This window comes from Protomyctophum parallelum, assembly GCF_964188405.1.
Source record: "Protomyctophum parallelum genome assembly, chromosome: 12".
In the NCBI taxonomy this organism is placed as follows: domain Eukaryota; kingdom Metazoa; phylum Chordata; class Actinopteri; order Myctophiformes; family Myctophidae; genus Protomyctophum; species Protomyctophum parallelum.
In genome coordinates this window covers 17,646,960-17,674,259 of record NC_139712.1, presented here as the reverse complement: position 1 = coordinate 17,674,259, position 27,300 = coordinate 17,646,960, and the positions used below count along the sequence as shown (strand labels likewise).

Sequence of the window (27,300 nt, the reverse complement as noted above, 5' to 3'; positions counted from 1 at the left end):
ACTTGAACGTAATATGGTACAGAATTATGCTAGAATCAATTGCACTATCTATCTAATAATTTAGTGATCGCTCGTCCGCTGTCTATTTTGCTCGGTCGCTGTCTGTCCGTCCACTTCCGGGTCACCAGTGAAATGCATGTTGTGACGGACACAGATTAATACTGGGACACACTTTTCTGCGTAACAGACCCACGCGGACAGCGACCGAGCAAAATAGACAACGAGCGAGCGCTAAATTATTAGATAGATTACCCACACTGAACATAATTTGCTGTTCATATACTGTATTCAGAACAGGTAAGGACTAGTAATAAACAAATGGAAGTACTAGAGGTAGAAAGACATACGCATGCAGGCGTGCCACGCTAAGCAATAACGGTACAGAAACGTCCCTCTCTCATTCCACGTGTCATCCCCAATGTCTGCTGCACTGCTACCTTGTTAGATGTGTTCCTCTCAGACTAACATTCCTTGTTGTCTCTGTCTCTCTCTCTCTCTCTCCTGTGTTCCTTGTTGTCTCTCTCCCTCTCTCTCTCCCCCTCCCCTGTGTGCAGGCGCTGTTCCACGGCAAGTTCATCGACACAGGCTTTTCGCTGCCGTTCTACAAACGCATGCTCAACAAGAAGCTGATCCTCAAAGACCTGGAGTCCATTGACCCAGAGTTCTACAACTCACTCATCTGGATCAGGTATTGAGACTGCTAGTGGACTGCTAGTGACATGGCTAAATGGTATCGGTAGCCCAGGTTATTTCCGCTATGAATATGTGTGCCTTGAGACGATTTCAGCTCGCCCGTCGTGGGTACAAAAAGTTTGAATACCACTTGTAACATATACTTGGTGATAAAGAATATGTTGGGGTGCATACTTAGTTTAGTCTAGTCATTGGTTAGACGTGTGTTAAGGTTAGGTTTAGGTGTGCTGCCCCGTGGGAGGTTAGGTTTAGGGTGAGGGTTTGAGACCAAAAACGGTCTAAACTAAGTACTGCACCCGAATATGTTTGGACCAGTACTGCTGTCAGAAGTAGGCGTATGGTGGAAGGAATTTGCATTGAAAGCATGAAGAACCCAAGAGACTGAAAATTATGCTTATTATGATATTATTATTTAAGTAAAAACAACAACAGTTCAGATATAAACCAACGTAAATTCAGTACAACTCAGTCCATTGTCCATGGTTTGTCAGTCAGTGTTGAGTGAGTGAGTGATCGGTGTGATGAGCTGTGAACTGATGTAGACGGTACCGTGACCATACAAGCAGACATACAGTCATAAACCTGGGTTACACACTGATCTGTAAGTATACACCACTGATCTGTAAGTATACACCACTGATCTGTAAGCATAACCTCCTGCGTCCTGCAGGGACAACAACATCGAGGAGTGCGGTCTGGAGATGTTCTTCTCCGTGGACATGGAGATCCTCGGGAAGCTCTCGTCCCACGACCTGAAACCCGACGGCGCCGACCTCCTGGTCACAGAGGAGAACAAGGAGGAGTACATCGGGTACGACGAGCAGGTTTTCGGGTTTCTTTAGCTGAGCGGTCACTATAAGTAAACGAGGATTAGGCATTTAGAGGTTAACCCATTCTGAACGGGCACCCATTTTGGTGTCGGCATCATGTTATGCTTTAGCAATTTAAAAATAGCAGATCTACAAGCTCATATCGCGCCACCGAGTGGCGCGATACGAGCTTGTAGGTCTGCTATTTTTGAAAAATCGAAGAGCGACTGACATTTTTAGAATCTGATCTCAGGTCAGAATGGGTTCATCAGACCAGTGTGTGTCCGGCGGAAACCTCGTATGAATCTGATCTCAGGTCAGAATGGGTTAAGGTCAGAGCTCATACTTAGTGGTCAGAGCTTTATACTTAGTGTCGCACACCGACGATCTACAAGCTCACAACGTGTCACGTTGTGACTGTCTCTTTTCGGTGCATGACGTTTGTAACCTTAACCTTAACTCGGTTTGCGTAAGCGAGTTAAGGTTAAGGTTGCAAAGGGCATTCATAAAATTGCCATACTAACATCTGCATCTCCTCACAATACAGTAGTAAGACAGTGTGTCTGTTTGCTCTGCAGCCTGATGGCAGAATGGAGGTTCTATATACAGTATTAAATACAGTAGTGAGACAGTAGTGTGTCTGTTTGCTCTGCAGCCTGATGGCAGAATGGAGGTTCTATATACAGTATTAAATACAGTAGAAAGACAGTAGTGTGTCTGTTTGCTCTGCAGTCTGATGGCAGAATGGAGGTTCTATATACAGTATTAAATACAGTAGTGAGACAGTAGTGTGTCTGTTTGCTCTGCAGCCTGATGGCAGAATGGAGGTTCTATATACAGTATTAAATACAGTAGTGAGACAGTAGTGTGTCTGTTTGCTCTGCAGTCTGATGGCAGAATGGAGGTTCTCCCGTGGGGTGGAAGGTCAGACCAAGGCCTTCCTGGACGGCTTCAACGAGGTGGTTCCTCTGCAGTGGCTCCAGTACTTTGATGAGAAGGAGCTTGAGGTGAGACGGTCGAGCATAAACCTCTAACTCTTTGTGTTTTTATTTTTACTTAATTAACCTGACGCTGCCAGATCCAAGAAGCTTGCTACACTTTGTTTCACAGCTTATTGGGATCTGGGATCTCGGGAGCCAATTCGATGACGGGGCTGTTCCATTTTCTCTTGGATGGGACCGTCTGTCTATCACCGTGTGGGCGTGCAAACACAACCAATCATATTGAGTAACCATGTTCCCCAGACATCCGGTTTCGCACATATCCCGCCCTTAGCTCACGCTGATTGGTTTGAACCGGGAGCGGTTTGGTGTTAGCTCAATCCCTTGAGCGATCTCAGATGGATGCTGTGTTGGGGAACATACAATACCGCCCCCATCTGGCAGAGTCAGGTTATAACTTAATGGCCTACTTGATGAATGATCATACAGCGTCACACAAAAGCATCAAAAGTAGAAGATCTACAACCTCGTAATGCAGTGCGAATCGACAGGTTTTTTCATTTGAATCCTGAAACGTAACAATTGTGGATTTCCACCCAACAGAGACGATTTGTAGCTGTAGGCAGGATGCTGTTGTGATGTTTGAGCCCTTCTCTACTTTAAAATCCCAACCACTGGACCCCTTTAACCCCCCTGATGCCACATAACTCCCCATCATGTTTTTAATAGACATGTCCCGATACTGTATCGGTATCTGGAAAAGTATCGGATTGGCCCTTATTTGTCATATCGGGTCATATCTGAGAAAATGCCAGTCTAACCACAGATCCGACACAAGGGTAAGGGGTTGACACTATGGCAGGTAAATCAAATTTTGGGACATGTGGAGTTTGCTTTGGAGTTGCCCAAACTGCAAGTGCACATTGAGTGAGGAGTCTGCTATAAACACAAAACAAGAGATAGCTATAAACACAACATTAAATCGCGACACTGGTATCGGTATTCGATATCGGTATCGGCTAACGGAACAGAAATGGATCGGGATCGGATCGGAAGCGAAAACGGGACATCCCTAGTTTTTAATCTTCTTTATTTATCACATTCAACCTGGCATCCCTATTTTGGGTAGGGAAAATGTGAAGAAAAAAGCCAGTGTCTTTTCGTCCGTAGTGTGAAGTATTTCCTTGCTGGCAGTGGCGATGCATTTCATTGGAGCTCACAGCTTCTCTGAGTTATTACTGTCAATAAATCACTTTCAATGGAGAACTTGAATTGCTTCCAAGCTGACCAACATTTATAGACTGATAGAGAATATTCCAGTGTCAACATAAATCACATGCCTAACAAGAGTTTCTATGGTGTCAGTCAGAGGTCCATGCATGCTGTACCTCAACCCCCATTTTGGTATGCATTAGGGCTCTGGCTCTATGTGCCTATTGTATAATTCATCTCACACCTTATATGTTTATAAAGGAAATTATTGCTACTTGCAGCCACATCTTCCATTAGTGGTGGTGTGATGACATTCCAGTGACGTGTGTGTGTGTGTGTGTGTGTGTGTGTGTGTGTGTGTGTGTGTGTGTGTGTGTGTGTGTGTGTGTGTGTGTGTGTGTGTGTGTGTGTGTGTGTGTGTGTGTGTGTGTGTGTGTGTGTGTGTGTGTGTGTGTGTGTGTGTGTGTGTGTGTGTGTGTGTGTGTGTGTGTGTGTGTGTTCTGCAGGTGATGCTGTGTGGCATGCAGGAGGTGGACCTCCAAGACTGGCAGAGGAACACCGTGTATCGTCACTACACGAGAAACAGCAAACAGATCATCTGGTTCTGGCAGGTACTGGTTCTGACCACACAACAATACTACTGACCACACAACTATACTACTGACCACACAACAATACTACTGACCACACAACTATACTACTGACCACACAACAATACTACTGACCACACAACTATACTACTGACCACACAACAATACTACTGACCACACAACAATACTACTGACCACACAACAATACTACTGACCACACAACTATACTACTGACCACACAACAATACTACTGACCACACAACTATACTACTGACCACACAACTATACTACTGACCACACAACAATACTACTGACCACACAACTATACTACTGACCACACAACAATACTACTGACCACACAACTATACTACTGACCACACAACTATACTACTGACCACACAACTATACTACTGACCACACAACTATACTACTGACCACACAACTATACTACTGACCACACAACAATACTACTGACCACACAACAATACTACTGACCACACAACAATACTACTGACCACACAACAATACTACTGACCACACAACAATACTACTGACCACACAACTATACTACTGACCACACAACAATACTACTGACCACACAACTATACTACTGACCACACAACTATACTACTGACCACACAACTATACTACTGACCACACAACAATACTACTGACCACACAACAATACTACTGACCACACAACAATACTACTGACCACACAACTATACTACTGACCACACAACTATACTACTGACCACACAACAATACTACTGACCACACAACAATACTACTGACCACACAACAATACTACTGACCACACAACAATACTACTGACCACACAACAATACTACTGACCACACAACAATACTACTGACCACACAACAATACTACTGACCACACAACAATACTACTGACCACACAACAATAGGGCTTTATATATATTATTGCTGGCAGAAACCTCTTATCTCAATTGTTTTCGTTGAATAAAACACACTGACTGCCATTGAATTCATTTCAAATCCAACGCTTGACTGCCATTGATTTATATAGCCGCCATTCGGTGTTTTCCGTGATTACGTTAGAGGGCGCTCTTCTGCAAGGCTGTGACTGATCCTACGACTCCCGAAGAAGAATGCACCCGGAAATCACGTGATCTTAAACATAGATATTAACCCATTTTGACCTGAGATCAGATTAAAAAAATGTCTTGACATCCTGACAGTTTTCTGAAAAAGCTATGTTTCTGTGTCAGTCGATTTTTAGATTACTATTTTATTTTCAATAGCTAAAGCATAACATAATGCTAACACCAAAAGGGGTTCCCGCCCACAATGGGTGAAAAATGTATAGATGCCTCATTGGCCGCTGCAGTTCCGTCTCCAACGGGAGGAGGAAGTCAAGCAGAATCTTGAAGGCACGCGCCGCCTCTGATTGGTCTACCGAACGTCCCCTTCCATTTTGCTTCGCAAGGAATCTCGGGAAAGCTTGCCAATGCAATCACACAACGCCATCGCCTCCTGTGGGCCTCCACGTTGCCTTCCGTTGAGATACAGATACCTTTATATGATCTAAAAGAATAAAGAAGAATACATCCAGGCCGTTTATCTCTGATTCCTTTTCCCAGGTTGGCGTTTTTGGTGAAAACAAAGCTATATCCCCACCCCCCCTCCATCCACCCTGCAATTTGTTTTTTAATTGTCTTTGGCCCCTGAATTTCACCCGGCGGGACAAAGGTCTCATCTTATCTAACTCGGTCTGAGAAAGTCCAAATGGAACCCGTTTGTACATTCTCAGAGTAATAGATTAGATTAGATGAACTTTATTCCAGACACAATAGGTCCATATAAAACAGACAACAACAACACAGAGAGAGACTGACGGCCTGATTTCACTCCAGTGTTTCCAGAAGCCAGAGGAATGCCTTGCAGTGCTCTGTGTGATCCTTGTTAATAATGCCAGTAGTAACACATTATTTGCCAGGGGTGCCCACACTTACTTTCAAAATGACCAGCTAAACAAGATCTACCCAGTACCCACCCGGAAAATATGATCCCATTGCTGAAATTTGTTTAGAAATGTACCTGAGGGGGCTTTGGAATAGCGTTGCTGGCGTTGCATACAGCAAGACAATAAGACAAAGATGCTTGGAATGGGGAAATGGAGGGGAAAATGGACAACAATCTTGAAAACAAAGTATCGCATACTAAAACGGCTGATCCGGTGTTCCACAGGTGCAAGGACATCAAAGTTGCATAAGGAGAAGAGACTGGAGCAGCACGGACATTTAGAGCCTTACGACTAACGTTTTGACCTTGTGGTCTTCATCAGAGTCATGACTCTGATGAAGAGTCATGACCAGAGAGTCATGATCAGAGTCATGACTCTGATGAAGACCGCAAGGTCGAAACGTTAGTCGTTTTGTATACTCAGCACCTAAATAAAAGGCTCTAAATGTCCGTGCTGCTCCAGTCTCTTCTCCTATTGCATTGTGGGTTAGAGCTGACAAGTCACCTTAATTCAAGTGTCGGATTCCCCAAAGTTATTGTTTTAAATAGCCTATTTAAATTAAATATATTTTTAGGACCATGCCATGCTGTGATCTACCTGCATAGCCTTTGTGATCTATACTGGTAGATCGCGATCTACTTTTTGGGCACCCCTGGGTCACTCTACGCCATGAATCTGTACATAGCATGACATGTGCATGGGTACATTACTGCTCACAAACACTTCACTTGCACTCGTCCATCAGTATTTGTGTGTGTGTGTGTGTGTGTGTGTGTGTGTGTGTGTGTGTGGTCTCTGTCTCCCTCTGCAGCTGGTGAAGGACGTGGACAACGAGGTTCGTCTGCGGCTCATGCAGTTCGTCACAGGGACCTGCAGGCTGCCACTAGGGGGCTTCGCTGAGCTCATGGGTTAGTTAGTAGTAGCACAGCTTCACACACGTTTAACATCTTACAGTAAACAATTCTACAGTCTTTCACCTTTATATCTTCAACGTTTTTCCTGTTGTTTGGATATTAGGGAGCAACGGGCCACAGAAGTTCTGCATCGAGAAGGTGGGGAAAGACACCTGGCTTCCTAGAAGCCACACATGGTGAGTGCACTGCTGCAGTCGTCCTCACAGCCACACTGCTGCAGTCGTCCTCACAGCCACACTGCTGCAGTCGTCCTCACAGCCACACTGCTGCAGTCGTCCTCACAGCCACACTGCTGCAGTCGTCCTCACAGCCACACCGCTGCAGTCGTCCTCACAGCCACACTGCTGCAGTCGTCCTCACAGCCACACTGCTGCAGTCGTCCTCACAGCCACACCGCTGCAGTCGTCCTCACAGCCACACTGCTGCAGTCGTCCTCACAGCCACACTGCTGCAGTCGTCCTCACAGCCACACTGCTGCAGTCCGAGTCTCGGGCTGCCAAGTCTCACCCCTTGGGAGTGAGAGTCACACAATTTAACCCTTTACCACGCACCACAAACTAAGGCCCAAACCTCAATCTAGGGTGGGATGTCTGTATTCCTCTAAATCTATGTTAAAAAATGCCAAATCAACTTTAAAAAAGTCTCACTCTTGCCTTTTTCTGAAACTTGGCAGCCCTCTCAGCTAAGAGATTCACATGCTTGGCTCCTAGCCCATTAATACTATTTTTGGTGGGGGGATTTTACTCTGAAAAGCCCGCCTTCCATTGTCCCCCAAAACCAGGATGTGAAATGTTCCATTACTACCTCACGCTAATTAGTCTGATCTCTCTCTGGAAGCGTTAATATTGGCTGTAAATATAAACTTTTAAGTAATGTCATGCTAACCTGCCTGTTCTCTCTGCCTGTTACAGCTTCAACCGGCTGGACTTGCCCCCTTACAAAAGCTTCGATCAGCTGAAAGAGAAACTATTGTTTGCCATCGACGAAACGGAAGGATTTGGCCAAGAGTAGAACGGAGACCGAGAGAGGAAGGAGTCCTTCTGTTCATCTCCTCCACCTGCTGCTGTTTATCCAGCCAAGTTCAACAACAACAAAAAAAGATTGCACAGATAACTACCAATTTACATAAGCTATTTTGTCATTTTAAACCAAATCTTAATTCTTAGTGTCATTTTTTTGCAGTACCCCTGCCCCCCCCCGCCCCCTCCTTTCTACCAACAGTGCTTACATTTTATTTTTTAACCCCATCCATAAAATATGCAAACATTTCAAGCTTTTACTCCTCTTAAAAAAGAAACAAGCGAAGGTAAATCACGGATGCTGATTTCCCCCCCCCCCCCCCCTCCCCCCCTCGGTCTCGGCTGGGCTTTGAAACGGAGACTGAAAGCATCGTAGAGACAATTTGATAGTCCAATAAGTGATAACCTCTTCTATATGGCTCTAGTTCTATAGAGCTTTTAAAGGATGATTGTAGTATCAGGGTCCGGTGCCTGATTCTTTTTTTTTGTCCCCCCTCTTTGATTTTAAATTGTTATTTTTTTCCCCCTCATTTCTTATGCTTTTCTTTTTTCGTTGGACCCGTAGCTGTTTGTTTGTGTCTGTTTCTGCGTGCATGCATGGCTGCCTCTGGAGAAGAGAATACCCCCCTCCCCCGACACACACACACACACTGCACAAACTTCCTGTGAAGAATGGTGGACTACTGTTGTACCCACATCTTGCCCCACACACACACACACACACACACACAGAGAGAGAGAGAGTTTGGAGACTGCTATCCCTCAGTATTGTAACATTTGTCATCATTATTATTATCATCATCATCATCATTCAACAAAGTTGAATATTTGACCAGCCTGGCCTCGTCTCCGTCTTCTTTAACTACTGCACAAAGATAAGAAAGTGGAAAAGGCCCCCCCCCCCAGTAGTGTTGATCCAATGACACAATGATGGACAACGCCTCGCCTCACCGAAGAAGAGATATTGTGGACAAAATGGACACTGGTGTTCATTTAGTAAAGAAAGGCTCCTCCTCCTCTTCCGCCTGTCCATTTTTGGGCAACAATCATTTGGACCCGGGGAACCAATGAAATCCTCAATTTGCCATTTGGATGCTATGTTTTGGGGTGCAGTGATTGGTGGTTTATTGGCACTTTTTCACTGCATGGTACAGGCTCCACTCCACTCACTTTAACCCATTCTGACCTGAGATCAGATTCTAAAAATGTCTGTTTGAAAATGACAGTTTTCTGAAAAAGCTATGTTTCTATGTCAGTCGTTCTTCGATTTTCAAAAATAGCAGACCTACAAGCTCGTAGCGTGCCATGAGCTTGTAGATCTGCTATTTTTCAATAGCTAAAGCCTAACATAATGCTAACATCAAAAGGGGTTCCCACCCCAAAATGGGTTAAATCTAGCTAGTCAATGTAGCAACGTCCAACCCTCTGCGTAATATAATACAAACAAAGTCAGCTGTCTTTAGTTAAACTTAAAAGGAGTTATATTAAGAGGGACAACTACTCAAATGGCTGTGTATTTCACTGTACTAACAGTTAATGTACACACTATGAAATCAATAGAACTGCAGGAACTGTCGGAATGCAGATAGGTTAAAAAAAAGATAGGTTAACTTATTAATTAACTATTGATGTTAGCTACAGGGTGGCACATTGATGGTCAATATGAAGATTGTCTAATCCAGTGTAAACCAGAGTTTAGACCACTTGTCTGCTGTTTTCACCTCACCTTTAGGGGTTGTGACGGCTCGCTTGGAAGCTCGACAGAGATGATGGCAAGAAAGTGCTACTGTAGGTCCTGCTATTGCACAATGGAAAACAAAAGCATGTGAGTTAAGTTGAGCCACTACTGTACCGTGCACTGGAAAACTGCGATGTGTGTGTGTGGGGTCTGACTCTGAATCATCATGTTTATCTGTGAGACTGGGCACATTCCAGCCCGTCTAGGCGTCTACAGGTACAGTATATTGCAGCCAGCCACATCACGAAACTCAAAACAAGGCATTTTGTGAAGAGCTTGCGGCCGGCAAACTAAATACAAGCCATGGTACCTGTATAAATCTGTGGCATGTATTTGATTTTGTATTAGTCGCCAGTCCTGAGCTTCCTGTTAAACAGTTGTTGGTGGAAAGAAACATGCCCAAAGCTTTTTACAAAAAAGCCTGCTTCTGCGGCATACATACACTGCTGTTACCTCTAGTCCCTCTCTCTCTCTCTGCCACACATTGTTAGGTTCCATGATTACCGTACACTGTCAGCAGTGGTGTGTGGCTGTAGCCCTTTCATTTAACAGGGCTGCTCAATGAGGGTGTACAGTGTTGGACAGGGAATGTTCCCAGACGCGACCCCGTTTTCTGCACCACGAAGAGAGGGGCTGGAAGGAGTGTCTTGTGATTGTGTGAGACAGGCCGACAGTGGCGTTAGGGAGCGCTCCGCTGTGTTCAATGTAGGGAGGACGAGGATTTACTATTCTCTGCCTATCGGGGTCGCGACTCGAACGGGGCTTAGGGCCGATTCATACTCCTATTTTACCACTGTTTCGGTGCTGTAGTGCCGAAATGATTTCGGCTCGTCAGACATTTTCAGTAGCACAGAAGAGCCGACTTTAGGACCGGCGTTAGGCCCTAAGGGCCGATTCATACTCCTATTTTAGAGCCGAATAAAAGTCGGTTCGGCTCTGTAGAGCCTACACAATGTGACGTCATTTGAGGTTCGGGGGGGCGGGTACGGTCCTAAAGTCGGCTCTTCGGTGTGCTACTGAAAATTTCTGACGAGCCGAAATCATTTCGGCACTACAGCGCCGAAACAGCGGTAAAATAGGAGTATGAATCGGCCCTTAGTCGGCTCAAGCGAACTTCGCAACGTTTGACATGGCAACTCGCTCGTTTTAACTCGCTCGGTGCTGTCTCTCGTGGCTCAAGTTCGCTTGAGACGGTGCCCCTTCTGTCGCGATCTAAAACTATAGGGCGAAAGGCCCTCCCTTCGTTGTGCAGGAAACTGTGTCGCTTCCCAGACGACTGAGGACAAAGACCTGGAACCAAAATGTACATCTTTTGCATCAGTGGTGTTCAATTCTGTGCCGTGGAGGTCGGAGGATATTGGATTTCATTCCAACCCAACACTAGCTGATTTCAATGCACTCAGACCTCTGTGGCACATGGATGAATCCCATTTGTATAGATAAGACTATAAATATAATCAACTATTTTAATCCAAAATCCAATATTTTTCATTCAGTGTTTTATTTGTGTTATTTAAAGCTACATTGTGGAACAATTTTATAGTAACAAGGACTGAAAAACCGCCCCAAACCAAACCCAAAATACATTTATAAAGTAAGGCTTAGTTGGAGAAACATTAACAGCTTGTTCTTGTAAATCCCTCTTGATCGGTTGGGGGCAGCACAAGCTTTGAAAAAAGATAATTCAATCTTCATGCGATTCTGACAGACTGGTGTGCAGTATGTCTTGGGGGTCCGCGGAGGTATTGCAGGTGGTCCCAAAAAGAAAAAGCAGTGGCGTGCACAGACATTTAGAGGGGCAGGTGCTCAAGTGAAACAAGGGCACCTTGTGCAGCGCGTGGAACCGTCCGGTTGCCTTAATAGTGTGAGATTTATAGATTTTGGGTCATAAATAATATATTGGAAGCTTCTTTTTTTTTATCAAGAATTGATCAATGTCACCATGGTCCACATGTTTTTTTTCTTCTTCAAAGGGGCACATTGCTGTCCAGAGGGCAAGGGCAGGTGGTGCTCTAGCACCCCCTAGTGTCTATATGTGCACGCCACTGAGAAAAAGCCCTCGAATATGATGGAATATGATTAAAGATTATTGTGATTATGGTATCACATGCTCAATTCTTTTCACATATCTTTGATTTGTGGGATGCGGGACAGTAGTAGTGCTATTTCGGGACTGCATGTCCCGCGAGATGGGTGGTTAGCCCACCCGACACAATAGTGATGTCCTCAGGATGCTCTTAGTCAGAATGGTGGTCCCTCCCTGGGTCATAATCGGTTGAAAACCCCTGCAGTATGTGTTCGACTTCTTAGAAAGCTGCCTGAATATGCTCTTTGAGGAGTACATAAAAAGTAGGTGGGTTAGACATCTGAATAGATCAACTTGAAGACAAAGTGTGGCCCAAATGTCGCCAGTGATGAATGGACCACGGCGATGTCCTCCATGGGTGGACCACGGTGACGTCCTCCATGGGTGGACCATGGCGATGTCCTCCATGGGTAGCCCACTCATGTCATAATTTGCCTAACTTGCAGTATTTTCTAGCACTTGGAACCCCAACTTTCAGTATAATTAAAGCCTTGTCTTATGTCCATTAGAGTAACAGCTTGATTCATACTTGAGTTGCATTCCCCCTGTTGCGTGCTGCAAATAACGATCTTCAAAGTTTTGAACTTGTAGATCTGCTATTGTGGGCGCGTCACACCGGCATGCAAACATGCATAAATTAAGCATACGGTGGAAGGTTGCAGAAATGGTTGCAAAATGTTGGCTGCTAGTTTATCAAATATCACAATGATGGCCATTACCTAATCTAGCCTCACGAATCAGACCTTTGCTTTTGAAATCCTTAAGCAACAGTTTAGGAGGTCTGGGAGTTTATTTCCCCCCCTATATTTTCCCATAAAAGCTGCATGAGAGAATTTAAGGCAGTAAAATAATCATAATTGTAATTAAAGAAACCCATTTCTGATAATGAATAACATGCAAGCACAGCCACAAAACAGGCAAATAACAGTAAATACTTGTTTGCCTGATAAATCCAGCTGTTTTGGCCCCCAAAAGCTTGAATTGGCTTGACTCCGTGACCAGTGTAAGTGAATGAATATATGGCTGAACTGGAACCTGCCCTCTGAGGCCATAGTGCTCTAATTCTCTTCTCTAAAATGAAATGATAAATGTCCTATTTAATTTATTAAATCCATGTTCAATCATGTGACTTTCTGGTTCTCGTACGTGAAGCCTTATGCCTGATGTACACTTTAGTTGTGTGTCGAGCACGCTAAATACATTTTCAGTTTGTGACGATGCCCGCTCGCAACTAAATGTAACTCAGGCTTTTAAATTAATAAAATTGTACGTGTATAAGTCAGAGCTGAGTAGCAGCTGTTTGCAGAAAACTTCTCCTGTGATGGACAACGTAGTGTGCCACGTACGGGCCAAACCCAAACATCTGTGGAATCTCTTCCACGGTGCGCCTCCTCCTCTGGGCAGTTTGAGGCCTTTTCTCGCTGCCAGGGTATAGTGGAAACATGCCAACCTTGAAAATGCAATGCTTTTACTTTAGATTGTCCTGTTATTTATTTTTACGCATCCTAGTCATTTTGCAGTTTATTTTGTTTCCCGTTGGTGCATCAGGTAAACAAACCTTTACTCTTTTTTTTTTTGTATTTCAACCAACTGATGGTTATGCTTTAATTTTGCAATCCAAAACCAGGTGTGTGCGTGTATGGGAAGGGCTATTTAGCAGAGCATTCTTTCCTGGTGTAAATGTTGGATACTTGCACCCCAAAGTCCTGAGTGGTTCTTTGGATGTATTAAGACCTCTGAAGGGTGGGTGAGAGGAAGACTAAAATATATGTCCATTGTGTATATAAACATCTATTCATCTGTCCCTGTTGTCATGTAATATGGGGCGACAAGAAAACAAAAAGATTACTCGTTTGAAAGGCCAACAGAGCCTCCTCTAGAGAAAAGTACAAAACTGCATAACTTGCTTTTCCTTTTTGAACAAAAGAAAATCCATAATCAAAGAACTGTCTATATGCATATTCATTGTATAAGAAATCAAATACCTATTCTAATTAAATACACAGACATTGTTCCATTGTTGGAAAATCTGTGATGATGCCTTTTGTTCTTATCAAAAATAGAGGCCATGTTCCAGGTTGCCTTCAACTGCAACCAATAATTGATTTAACAGTACCTGAATAGGTACATGCATGCCACAAAGAAAATGTTCTGATTAATGATGATATATCAATCTGTTTATTATACTGTGATAAGTGACTTTGATGGCTGCAGTTTAGGCAATCTGGAACGGGGTCTGAACTGTAACATACATATCACGTGTAGATACACACTAACTGTACAGAATGCCCCCTTTTACTGGAGACTGTATAGAGATAAGAATCATTTTTAATCTCCTGACCCCGTTTTAATGAAGAGATAGATGGCTTTGAGAAAACAAAAATGCCCCACCGACCCCTGCCTTCCATGCTTTTCTGTTGTGAGAGTGACAGGGAATGAGATGCATTCTGCTCAGGATTCAGACGATACAGGATTCAGACAAAATAAATGTCTACGAATAACGTTATTTTCGTTTTATTTTTGGGTTGGATCTTGCCTGTGGAAAGAACCATATTTAATAAATGTATCTTTACAACAGTTTGGACTTTTCATAAAAATAAAGAATACTAAAAGGTCCTTGCAGACTGTACGTGTTTTTCGGAATAACGGCAGGAAAACCCAGCAGTGTGCTGCAGAGACCTTTAGTGTTAATCATAACTTAATGTGTGGTTTGTGCCCCAGAGGACAAGTCATCATATAACCCCATCGAGTCTAGAGCAAAGTACAAAAATACTTTTTATTTTATGATTATTTGAGGGAAAAAATCCTAGGCAGAATTTTCTTCCATTGCCTCACATGTCACCATTAATCAGAACATTTCTTTATTGGGTAGTGAAACCTCATATTTCCCAGGCCAGCTACATGTACTTTCAGTGAAATTTCGGAAGGAAGATTGAGTTGGAAGCGAGAGAAGCAAGACTAATGCATGTTTTAGACTCAAACACTCAACAGTATCTGAATGTTCTTACTTTAATAGAATGATTTGTCTTTTCACCCTACCACATGAATATATATATAATTTGGACGGTTGAATTGTTTCAATAATGTATTGTATATATCAGGTATAGTATTAGTTGGCAAGTTATATCTTCTCACAGAGAGGAGTGTACACTGTGTGTGCACATATGCTTGGATAAGAAGGATTAGACTCTAATCATTAGAGGATAAGTGTTTTTTGTGTGTGTAAGGCCAGTAACGGGCTACTAATTGAATACATTTAATTAGGAATAGTTAAACTGTCATTGTGGTTGTGTCTCCTCATCCTAGCTTCTTCAGAAGATCAACAGCTTCTTTATGGACCTGGAGAGGAACAAGAAGGAACAAAGTGAGCTTGTAGATCTGCTATTTTCTCGCTGAATGTTCGCCCCAGAATACGGACGCTAGCTTTCATGTGGTTAAATAGATTATATAGAGTGTATTTTTCCTCCGGGACACGCCACCCTCTCCTCATCTAGACTGAACCTAACCCTAACATTGAGCAGCATGGATGGAGCATTGGGGTTTAGAAGCGCTTGTTGGAAACCACTCAACAGTCCTGCGTACCACCTGCTTTCTAAATGTCACAATGCAGGACGCAGCAGGATAGAGCATGGGTTCCCACACATTTCAGCCCGCGACCCCAAAATAATGCTGCCATTGACTCGCGGCCCCCGGCCCCCAACCTACTGTAGTCTTCCTGCCTTCAATGGAGACACGTCACTCCAATGAACTGCAGCGGCCAATGAGGCATCAATTATTTGATCTATCTATGGGTATGATGTAACGTGCATAGCCTCTATAGCTTCTAGTTAGCTACCAAAGGTTGGCATTCAATTTCACGCTTATTACCTCTTTGTCTTCCTGTGTGTGCGGAGGGTACTTTGTTGCCTTGGTCAGCCATAGTAAGGCACTCTCCTTGTCGTTCATGGCCATGTACGTCCTCCCCAGCATTAGGAGGTTTTTACTGTAGAAGTCGGGGTCAACTGGGAAAACCAAAATAAAGACAAACCTGTTTCTGAAAGCCTTGTGGCACTTTTACACACAATGACATGATTTATGTTGCAGTAAATCACAAGGTAACAGGCTGTGTAAAGTGTGCCTTTGTGACACCACAACAACCCTATAATGTTTTACCTGCTTCAGCTTTCAGGAAGAATGCCAAAGCCTGAAGGAAGAAGAAAGAATGAGGTTAGTGGTCGATTCCGATTCGTAAATATGGTCTTCAAAAGCTAGAAACCAGTTGAGTAAACAGTGATGATAGACATGAGCTGCTTTAATGAGCTCATTAAAGCAGCTATAAGCAATAATAATGTCAACATTTTAATCGCTTAACAATTTACAATTTACAATTTAGGCATTTAGCAGACGCTCTTAATCCAGAGCGACTTACATTTAAGCAAGAACAAAAGCATGGGAATACATCACATAAAAGCATTTATCATGAAACATGCGTAAGCTAAGAAGGTAACAGTGGAATATCTATATGATGAAACTATACATAGCTAAGAAGGTAACAGTGGAATATCTATATGATGAAACTATACATACACTATACATAATAAACTATACATATTCACTACTATGCTATACATATGTACTATGGCGTGCTATGACTATATACAATACAATTATAGTGCTGTCTACATAACATGCTATAAGTCTGTGTCAAATGCTATCTAAGGGGTTAGGGTAAGTGCTATGGGCCATGATGGAGTCTGAAAAGGTGGGTTTTCAGGCTACGGCGGAAGAACAGCCAGCAATGGGTAGAACTCTCCCAAACAAGAATAAGTCTCTGTGACACATCTAGGGGCAGCAATCTGCACTCAAAGATGTTCCTAGAAGCTTTGGCATTGGTCGAAAAAACCCCGGTCGCAATGACTAACCAATCAGGAAGCAGACAGGCAAATCGACCAATGACAAAGCTTCTAGGACAATCTTTGAATGCAGATTGCGGCCCCTAGATGTGTCACAGAGACAACCCTTGGGAGCGTTCTACCCATTGCTGGCTGTCTGAAAAAAAGAGGGAAAAAATACATTAAAATGTTGACATATTATTGCTTATTTGCAGCTTTAATGATGAAGTCAGGACAAACACACTGTCACTGAGAGGTCTTACTCTTTACCTCCTCATATGTGGCTGTTGGAGGTGATGCAAAGATCACAGCTGCCACCTTGCGCTGGTACCACGGCAACTCTGCAAAAGCAAAGCACCTACAGTAGGAAAGAGTAGACGGATCAGATTTAATTTAATTCCCAGAATATAATCAGTAGGTCGTGTCCACCACTTTGGCCCAAATAAAAAGACCACCTCATATGAAACTAGAAAAAGTGCCCTTCTGGGCACAGGTCTCCACCAGGATTCTTCCTCAGCCTAGTGGGAATATGCGTGCACAGTTTCATCGCAATCGGACGCTGCGTTGAGGAGTTGTGGCGATTTGTACAAAGCGGGCTACTCCTGAAAACTGTAGGAGACAATCGTGGCCAATCAGGATGGAATATGAGAAATCAAACAAACCTGTCTTGATCACATGACTATGGAGATCATGTGTACCGATTTGCGTGAAATTTGGATAAAATCTGAAGGAGTAATAATAGAAAATGTGTTTGACATATGTCGGCCTCCTGGTGGCGCTATAAAGAGCAGATGTGAAAAATTCCAGGCAAAGGTTTTTCCTTGGCCTCTAGGGAGTTGGCATACAAAGTTATCCACAGATCCGTGCAGTTAGAGCTAAAAACACTTTTCGACCAGTTATAGCGCCACCTTGAGGCTGAGTAGAAATTGTTTATGTGGCATTTCGTCCTCGGCCTAGTGGGAATGTGGGTGCACAATTTCACGGAAATCACGCGATGTGTTCATGATTTGCAGCATTTTGTTTGAAACTGAGCACTCCTGTGAACTTTGGAAGCCAATCTTAACCAATCAGGATGGAGTGTGAGAAATGTGAAAGACCGGTTTCGTTGAATGGCTCTAGAGAGACTGTGTACCAATTCGCGTGATGTTTGGACAAAATCTGTAGGTGTACTGTGCAAAAACTTGTTTTGCACAAAGCGGCCTCCTGGTGGCGCTATAACAGGCCGTTCTGGAAAGTTTGGGGCAGAGGTTCATCGTTGGCATCGAGGGAGTGTGTGTGCAAAATTTGGCATCGACCGGGTTAACGGTGGCCGAGATTAGCTGCTCACGGACACACGGACGGACGGACGGACGGACGGACGGACGGACACACACACACACACACACACGGACGGACGGACGGATGGAGTGCAAAACATACTCTCCCCCCATGCCTTCGGCCTGGTGGAGACAATAAATTCCAGGGTGGCGAGGCTCCAACTACCGACCCTTTGAAAGACTCAACATTAGGGTTATATAAGTGTCACCAAAACAGTTCCTGTCAAACCGGATAACCGTCTAGTATCACCAGGAGTACTGGTACGCCTTGCCGATTCCAAACCATGTGGTCGTAGCGTGTACATTCGACATTCGAAATTCATTCGTTGTGTTTTAAAAGGAATATTCGAATATCTTTTTTGGCCAATTCCGGCAGCACTAGTACAGCATTTGGTGTGATTTGGGGACACCGGGGGTTAAATGATAGACTCACCAGTGACCCAAGATGTGGATTGAGGTAGCATCTTTGGGGTTCAGCTCTACTGCTCTCTGTGGAAAGAAGTAGTAGAAGTTAATTGTTTGTGTAAGATTTATGCTGAATTAATGTGCCCTGTTGTTTCTGCGATATGAACCAAACACAGGACCAAGGAAGAGCGCACACCAGTATTAAGGAGGTGCCTGCCGACCACGGCAGAGATAACAGTTACAATACTCGTAGCCACGATGCAAAATCATTTGAAACCAACGTTTCAACAGTAGCGTTTGGGTTTGGGAAACCCTCAAGAAGGCGATACTGCTGAAGCGTTGGTTTCAATACGATGATTGTACGAGTAGTGTGTCCTTTTCTCTGCTGTAACAGTGATATGAACCAAAACAGGATTTACCTCCAAATGTTCCCTGATGATGTACGAGTTTCCTATTTTCACCTTTACGCCCTCGTAGTCGCCAATAGCACTGAGACATATCGCGTACCACTATACGTGCATAGGAGGAGAAAGAGAGAGAAAATATAAAATCACAAGAACCCCAGAGTCCTGCAAAAATACCTGATCTATAAGTAACGCATCGCAAGTCAGTGAGCTTGTAGATTAGCAATTATCTGGTGAAGAGACTTTGTAGAGGGGGAAAAAAAGAAAGAAACCTAGTATAGACCCCTGAGGGACTTTAAAGTGGTTAAAAGGATAGTTCACCCCCAAAATGACTTTTTTTCTATCCGATACTTTGCAGATACTTTTGTACTTTTACTCAAGTACATTTTCAATTCCGTACTTTCACTTACCGTAGTTGTAACGGAGTAGTTCTAAATTGCAGTATTGGTACTTTTACTTAAGTAAAACAATTGAGTACTTTTCCCACCACTGTATGCCTATCCGTTGGCCAGGTATAGTAGTGACTCATCACAATCAAAATGGCGCACCCCCGAATTTGCATACCAAAGGTGTGAGGTTATTACTCACCCCATGGAGACTTGAATTCATGGATATTGTTTAGTTTTCTTCACATTCCTAAGGCAATAATTCTCATAGGGAACAAAGGAGGCTCTTCGTGTCTCCATCGGGAACCACTGCTGGTTAAATTATTGGCTTAGGAATGCATGAATTCAAGTCTCCATATGGGGGGAGTAATCATCACATGGATATTAGTTTAGTTTATTTTCCATACAAAACATTCTTAGTTCATCAGTTTTTTTCTTTTTCTTATTCTGGAACAAAAAAAAAGTATAGACTGAAGCCTAGGCTTATTACGTCTAGCCTTTTGTCCGTTAACTTAAAATAATAAAAATATATGTATACCCCCATGTTACAGGTCCTCAAACAAAACAGCTCATGTGTCCCATTTCTACTGAACAATGCAACTCTTATTTTTTTTCTTTCTAAAAAACAAGCAAAAAAAAACCAAGCACAACAATATGCCAATAATAGTCACAGTAGTAACATTTTCACACAAAAACAAAATAAACAAATGCCACTTGATTTGAGCCTTTACTCTGTGTAGCTATTGAACTATCCATTAATGTCCGACTGGCTGAGTGGCAAGGCTTTCTTTTGACATTTAAAATTTAACAGAAATGATGGTATGATGTTAAAGCAATGGGACCAGTCCTACTTTGTGTGCGGCGAAGCAGCCGTCATCCTTCTCCAGGGCCTTCTTGACATATTCAAAGGCCTCGTAGGTCAGCTTCTTCTTCTGGTCAGTGGCCACGTCTGGCATCTCGGACAGGTCACGGGACGCCCGCGCCAAACGCCACAGGAACTCTGCATTTTCACTGGACAGACAGACAGACAAGATTCAAGATGTTTATTGTCACACAGATGTACAAGTACATTCATTGTGAAAAACTTAGTTTGGGGTGCTCCACGATACACAATAAAAACATAAATAACAGTGCAAACCCCATGTAAAGGGTTTTTTTAAAGGTTTAAAACAACTCAGACAAAACCCATGTAAAAGGTTTTAAAAGGTTTTTTTATAAAAGGAACACAGACGGCACACAATGCCGTACAGCCTGGGGAAGAAAACTGCTCTAGAGCCTGGTTGTGCTGGCTTTGATGCTTCGGTATCGCTTCCCTGAGGGCAGCAATACGAAGAGTCTGTTATGGGGGTGTGTGGGGTCTTTTATGATTCTCCGAGACTTGCTGAGACAGTGCTGGTTGTACAGCTCCTCCAGACTGGGAAGCCGACATCCAGTGATGTGCTCGGCCGAGCGCACCACCCTCCTGAGAGCCTTGTGGTCTCTGATATAGACCTAGGCCTAGTGGTCTACTATAGACCTAGGCCTACTATAGACCTAGGCCTAGTGGTCTACTATAGACCTAGTGGTCTACTATAGACCTAGGCCTAGTGGTCTACTATAGACCTAGTGGTCTACTATAGACCTAGTGGTCTACTATAGACCTAGGCCTACTATAGACCTAGGCCTAGTGGTCTACTATAGACCTAGTAATAATAATAATAATAATAATAATAAAACTTTATTTGTATAGCACCTTTCATGACATGAAATGCAGCTCAAAGTGCTTTACAGAACAATGGAGAATAAAAGAAAGGCAAGGCAACGACAAAAAACAAGCAGTAATGCAATACAGTGAGGACATGAATAACAAAAAAATAAAAAATAAAATAAAAGATCAATTAAAAGCAATGTTGTAGAAGTGGGTCTTGAGCTGAGCTTTAAAAATGTCTACAGAGGCTGCCTGACGTAGGTACAGTGGGAGCTTGTTCCATGCCGACGGCCCGTAGAAGCAAAAAGCTGCTTCCCCGTATTTTTTAGTTGCCATTTTTTTAGGAAAAGCGAGCAGGCCAGCAGTGGAAGACCTTAGGGGGCGGTTTGGGACATATTTAGGCAGGCAGTCATGTAGGTAGGAAGGTGCGAGACCATTGAGAGCTTTATAGACAAGTAAAATAATTTTTAAATCAATCCTAAAAACAACCGGAAGCCAGTGCAGTGATGCCAGAACTGGAGTAATATGTTCTCTCATCTTAGTTCTAGTTAAAACTCTGGCTGCTGCATTTTGGACAAGTTGTAATCTGTCAGTTGTTTTCTAGTGGTCTAGTATAGACCTAGGCCTAGTGGTCTACTATAGACCTAGTGGTCTACTATAGACCTAGTGGTCTACTATAGACCTAGGCCTAGTGGTCTACTATAGACCTAGTGGTCTACTATAGACCTAGTGGTCTACTATAGACCTAGTGGTCTACTATAGACCTAGGCCTAGTGGTCTACTATAGACCTAGTGGTCTACTATAGACCTAGTGGTCTACTATAGACCTAGTGGTCTACTATAGACCTAGTGGTCTACTATAGACCTAGGCCTAGTGGTCTACTATAGACCTAGTGGTCTACTATAGACCTATAGGCCTAGTGGTCTACTATAGACCTAGTGGTCTACTATAGACCTAGTGGTCTATAGACCTAGGCCTAGTGGTCTACTATAGACCTAGTGGTCTACTATAGACCTATAGGCCTAGTGGTCTACTATAGACCTAGGCCTACTATAGACCTAGGCCTAGTGGTCTACTATAGACCTAGGCCTAGTGGTCTACTATAGACCTAGGCCTACTATAGACCTAGGCCTAGTGGTCTACTATAGACCTAGGCCTAGTGGTCTACTATAGACCTAGTGGTCTACTATAGACCTATAGGCCTAGTGGTCTACTATAGACCTAGGCCTAGTGGTCTACTATAGACCTAGGCCTACTATAGACCTAGGCCTAGTGGTCTACTATAGACCTAGTGGTCTACTATAGACCTAGTGGCCTACTATAGACCTAGGCCTCCTAGTGGTCTACTATAGACCTAGGCCTAGTGGTCTACTATAGACCTAGTGGCCTACTATAGACCTAGGCCTACTATAGACCTAGGCCTAGTGGTCTACTATAGACCTAGTGGTCTACTATAGACCTAGGCCTCCTAGTGGTCTACTATAGACCTAGGCCTAGTGGTCTACTATAGACCTAGTGGTCTACTATAGACCTAGTGGTCTACTATAGACCTAGTGGTCTACTATAGACCTAGGCCTAGTGGTCTACTATAGACCTAGTGGCCTACTATAGACCTAGGCTGCAGAGTTTTCAATGGCAGCTTTATTTGTCGGATTGTGTAATAATCCAAACTAACGATGCGATGTAATTAGACACTGAGCTATGAAGGGAAGGAATTTTTCCAGAGCACAAAAGAGCCACTCATCAAAATGGCTTACTGGAGTGGATTATGATGAGCCTTTGTGTGACCAAGTTCACTAAAGACCATGAAGGCCCGCCATTCAAACAGCTTTTTCCCCACGGCTCCTCAACGCTGCTGGTGTCCCTCCCTGACCGCCTTATATCCTCCCTCCATCCCCACTCAGAGTGGAATGGACTGACTTGTGCTCTGAACTGACCTGAACACTTGAATTCTCTGCACTTTTTATTCATTCACTATTCAAACAATGTTGTTTTTGCTCTTGTCTTGTCCTGTTTTGCACTTTGTCCTAATGTTGTAACTGCACTCTGCTGTCCACCAAACCAAATTCCTAAACATGTTTACCGGTACATGTCATGGCAATAAAGGCTTCCGATTCTGGTATATACAGAGTACAGACAGATGACAAATTAAAAGGAAAAACCTGATTAAATTAGCGAAGAAACATAACAAATGCAGATACTTCTATACAGATATACTGCATGATACAATTAATAACATCCCATGATTTGGGGCATGCTGAGATGCAATGCATGGCAGGAGAAAAAGATCTAAGTGAGTCAGACTGTTACCAACCAAGTTACCAACTAAATAGATTATAGTAGGTAAGTACAATAAATGACGCACAGCCACTTACTTAAAGCCAGGTGCCAGGCCAAGATTATAACAATAGAAAAAAGGTAAATGTCCGCACATTGGATAATGCTCCAAAGATTAAAACAAAGGACAAAAAGGCTGGGCGGGGACCCCTTTTGGTGTTTTAACTAAACATTATGTTATGCTTTAGCTATTGAAAAATAGCACATCTACAAGCTCATAGCGCGCTACGAGCTACGAGGTCTGCTATTTTTGAAAAATCGTTAAAATGCGGCACAAATCTTTGAATATATATTCTTTCAGAGCGAACGTTTTTTTTAGGTCAGGCCTAAATGGGTTAACAGAAAGGAACCTGGCTCAAATCAGGGAGACACTAATATGTGGTAATAGTGTGGGGGGAAAGTGACACTCTTACCTGTCTTTGTACTGTATCAAAAGCTGATAGAGTTTCTCTGTCTCTGCGCAGCTGTACAGATAGTCCGCCTGCTCCAAAACCTCCTCTGCTCACATGCAAAATACAACACAAAGCTTAGGTTGCACTTTTTTAAAGGAAAGATCTGCTGCAATGCATGATATCTCACTGTGTGTGCGGACAACAATAGGCATAGCTAAGCCTACCTCTTTCTAATGCAAGGACCACAGAGGTACCGCCGTGTACCCTCTGGTAAGCCTCGAACCCCAGGTAAGAGAACGTAGGTAGGCTCAGGAAGAACGCAGCTCTCCGACACCCACCCTGTGTAGGACAGAGAGATGGTCATAGTCACAATAATACCACCCACAGATTTTACACACTACTGTGGGAATGATGTAAGACCTGTTTTAGGCCAGAAGGAACGACCTGGATGTCACTGTCCTCTTTTGACCTGCAGTACTAGTCTAGCCAAACTATGACAGAGACATAAGGTAACTCTGGATCAAGGCATGGGGCCAGTTTTTGTGTTCTTCTTTAATCAGCACCCATGGTTTAGTCCATGGGTTTTCAACAGGTGGTCCGTGGACCACTGGTGGTCTGTGAAGGTATTGCATGTGGTCCCCTGACCATGCATTTAGTAATGTAGGAAAGTGAAGATTTGTATTTAAATTAATTGTATTGATCACAAGTTGAGAAACAATGCAGTAAATGACGTGGTGACATATGATGACTCGTCGATGTTGTCAGTTACTGGGAAGTCGGACGTCAAGAACTTCCACAGAAAAGGGATGTAGAATCTCAAGGGAAACTGGGATTGCCTGGTTGAGTCACCATTATAAGGAAATGTGCCCACAATGAATTGCATGCGTCTGCTCGCTCATACATACTTTGAGACCTGTGGAAACATGATTTCAATATGGAAGGTAATTTTCCCCCCACACAACGCCCATACCCCCCCCCCCCCCTCTCCCCCCTCCCAACACAACAGTGGTCCCCAGGTTGATTCTCAGTTAGCCCCTCTCGGGACCCTACATAAAGCTTTTCTGAAATTTTTATGAGTTTTATGTTGGGTCCCTGGTCAGACCTATATTTTCGTATGGAAATTCCAGTACACGGATGTAGAAATTCTCTCTAAAATAGGATCTGCGCCAAGTGACGGCATTATTTTCCTTGAGTTATTCTGAATTCGGTAACTTTAAGTAGCTATACATCCCGCTGCGAATATCTCCTGTGACGCGGAAGCCGTTAAGTATTTTTAATCTTTGTTTGACCGATTTGGTCGCTTTATTTCTTGTTTGTTTGTTTACCGTTTATTGTACCGCCTCCCGGTGTGCGGTTGGCTTGTGAGGCTACGTCCCTGCCTCTGATCTGCTGTGTCATAGCTATAGCGCCACTAGCTAGCCAGATAGGCGGTACAATGAGGTGTCAATAAACAAGGAAGGAAGAGAAGAATCCAAGCTTCCAAATCGGGCAAACATATATTAAAAATACTTAACGGCTTCCGCGCCACAGGAGATATTCGCAGCGGCATGTATGGGTACTTATACTTTACATATTCAGAAAGCCTCACACTGAAAAATATCGTCAAAGAGCGCGGGGAGCCGCTAAACATGTTGTTTATGTTTTAAAATGGGTGCGTCCCAGGTGGCATGGTAGTAGTGCTACAGGACCCAATGCTATCTGTGTCAACAAAATGTCAGAAACTTCAGTAGCATTTGGGTTCTGCTTGGAGGGCTAATTCTCAGTCAGGGTGGTGGTCCCTGGTTCTTAATCAGTTGAAAACCCCTGGTTTAGTCCACACTCAAAACCACATCTACAAATATTTTGTGACAGGGACCTCAGTAAGAGATTTGTGTTATTTAACAAAATAAAATTATATTTTTATTATTTTTTATTTATTTTTTAAATTATTTTAGAAAGCAGCAGATATACAAGCTCTCAACGAGCAGAATCACTTCGTTGAGAACTTGTAGATTGGCCATTTACATTTCAAATAGTCAAATTATATGAAAATAAAGAAGAGGATCCAAGGCACTCTGTTCCAGTGAGGTGAAAAAAGCCTTTATTGTAAGCTTTTCGGCAATCAGCCTTCGTCAGGGTCCCATGATGACCCTGAGCCAAATTATATATATAGGTTTCAAGTCGTTAAAGTGCATTTTGATGCAGAGTCCACTTTGAGGACCACTGTTCTGTAGTAGCCTGCTTGACTAGGACAATAAAGAAGAAAGCTATAGGTCACTCTGGATCAAGGCAACGAGCCAGTTCTTTCATCAGAGTTGGTTTAGACTTCGGAATTTGATTGTGTTATTTATTGTTATTAGGATTTCTCCCAGACCAATTTAGCAATGATCAGTCTCAGTCTCACAGCTGATGGCATAATATAAAACAGACTGCAATAGTAATCAAATTAACAACTGTCTTCATCTTATATACTATGAAATCTGCCACAAAATGCCAAATATTGCAAGACTACTACCTCAAAGCATCTTAAGCTAATTGACACTGCTACAGATAGATGGCTGTAACAATACCCCACTGCCCTTTAACCTACATACCGGGTAGCTCACTACCAACTACAGCATCATCAGAGTAAATGCAATGCATTATATTTCCAAACGCCATCCAAACAGAGCTAATATTGCCTTTGTGCAGTCAGCCAATAAAATAAGACAGGAATTTCAGGAAATAATGAAACTCATGACAGTCAGCAGCATGCGAATAAAAAAAACATATTTACACTTACAATAAGAGTAATCTCCTTCAAAGCCCTCCAATGTTGCAGATTGTTCCATTTAAGCCAGTTTGTTTTACTGACATTCTTCAGTGAGACCAAAGTCCTGGCAACAGAAGCGCTTCTACAGAGAGCTGCAGCAGCCATCCTGTACAGCTGTTAAGTGTCAACAATACTACAGTGACTCAGACAGGTAGATTATATTTATGAACATGTTCGTGAAGCGTTCAAGAGCACCATGAACTAAAAACGTTGAGAAACGACAATAGCCATTTTTTACATTACAATATTACAGTTAAAGTTAAATCAACGTAATTGATTATTGTATATCTGTCATCGCGCCGCGTTGTCTGCTTGTTGCGATCGATAGATACCAATCGATAACGATCGAGAGCAAATGGACGATGTTTACTTTGTTGATGTTGTATCGCAACAGTTGTTTTTATCATCTTGAATGCACCCCGGATCTGTTTGCTTCCCAAAAACATTCCGTCGGTGGGAAACAAAGGACGTACACAATATGGTTCCGGTCGGGTTCACATTGGTACATTTAGCCCACGGTGATATTTATAACGTTTCCCTTTGTTGCTGTTATTTTAGTATATCCTACAGCCAGAAAGGTTTACATGACCCCCGCAATACTGCAACCATATAAGATATAGGAATGAACTGCTCGGAGTCGTAAGTCATACATAATTCTATGTACGCGTGACTATTAGTCACACGCCGGTTACGCCCACTCC

At 43.1% G+C, this 27,300-nt stretch overlaps 2 protein-coding genes across 10 annotated transcripts in view; one reads left to right on the top strand and one right to left on the bottom strand.

Annotated features, from left to right (window-relative positions):
* The window catches only part of wwp1 (WW domain containing E3 ubiquitin protein ligase 1), a 74,126-nt gene extending 62,100 nt beyond the window's left edge, over positions 1-12,026 (top strand). For all 9 annotated transcript variants that reach the window (XM_083778639.1, XM_083778645.1, XM_083778641.1 and 6 more), the window contains 7 exons: positions 555-688; positions 1,364-1,504; positions 2,389-2,509; positions 4,162-4,266; positions 7,064-7,160; positions 7,270-7,342; positions 8,078-12,026. In XM_083778639.1, coding sequence (XP_083634765.1) covers positions 555-688; positions 1,364-1,504; positions 2,389-2,509; positions 4,162-4,266; positions 7,064-7,160; positions 7,270-7,342; positions 8,078-8,177 — 771 coding nt within the window. In that variant the 3' untranslated portion in view covers positions 8,178-12,026. The remainder of the gene's footprint in view (positions 1-554; positions 689-1,363; positions 1,505-2,388; positions 2,510-4,161; positions 4,267-7,063; positions 7,161-7,269; positions 7,343-8,077) is intronic.
* Positions 11,431-26,911, bottom strand: rmdn1 (regulator of microtubule dynamics 1). The gene is made up of 10 exons (XM_083778648.1): positions 26,570-26,911; positions 24,033-24,147; positions 23,830-23,914; positions 20,243-20,402; positions 19,021-19,110; positions 18,630-18,685; positions 17,151-17,238; positions 16,162-16,192; positions 15,877-16,010; positions 11,431-15,348 (listed from the first exon to the last, which is right to left on the bottom strand). The coding sequence occupies exons 1-10, from the start codon at positions 26,702-26,704 to the stop codon at positions 15,307-15,309; spliced, it is 936 nt and encodes a 311-aa protein (XP_083634774.1). The 5' UTR covers positions 26,705-26,911; the 3' UTR covers positions 11,431-15,306.
* Between the last annotated feature and the right edge of the window lie 389 nt (positions 26,912-27,300).

Coding starts and splice junctions, on each gene's coding strand:
- rmdn1 (XM_083778648.1), bottom strand. CDS start 26,704: ATGGCTGCTGCAGCTCTCTGTAGAAGCGCTTCTGTTGCCAGGACTTTG. Junction 20,403..23,829: donor TTGATACAGTACAAAGACAG/GTAAGAGTGTCA, acceptor CTGTCTGTCCAG/TGAAAATGCAGAGTTCCTGT. Junction 16,011..16,161: donor CTTCCTGAAAGCTGAAGCAG/GTAAAACATTAT, acceptor TGGTTTTCCCAG/TTGACCCCGACTTCTACAGT.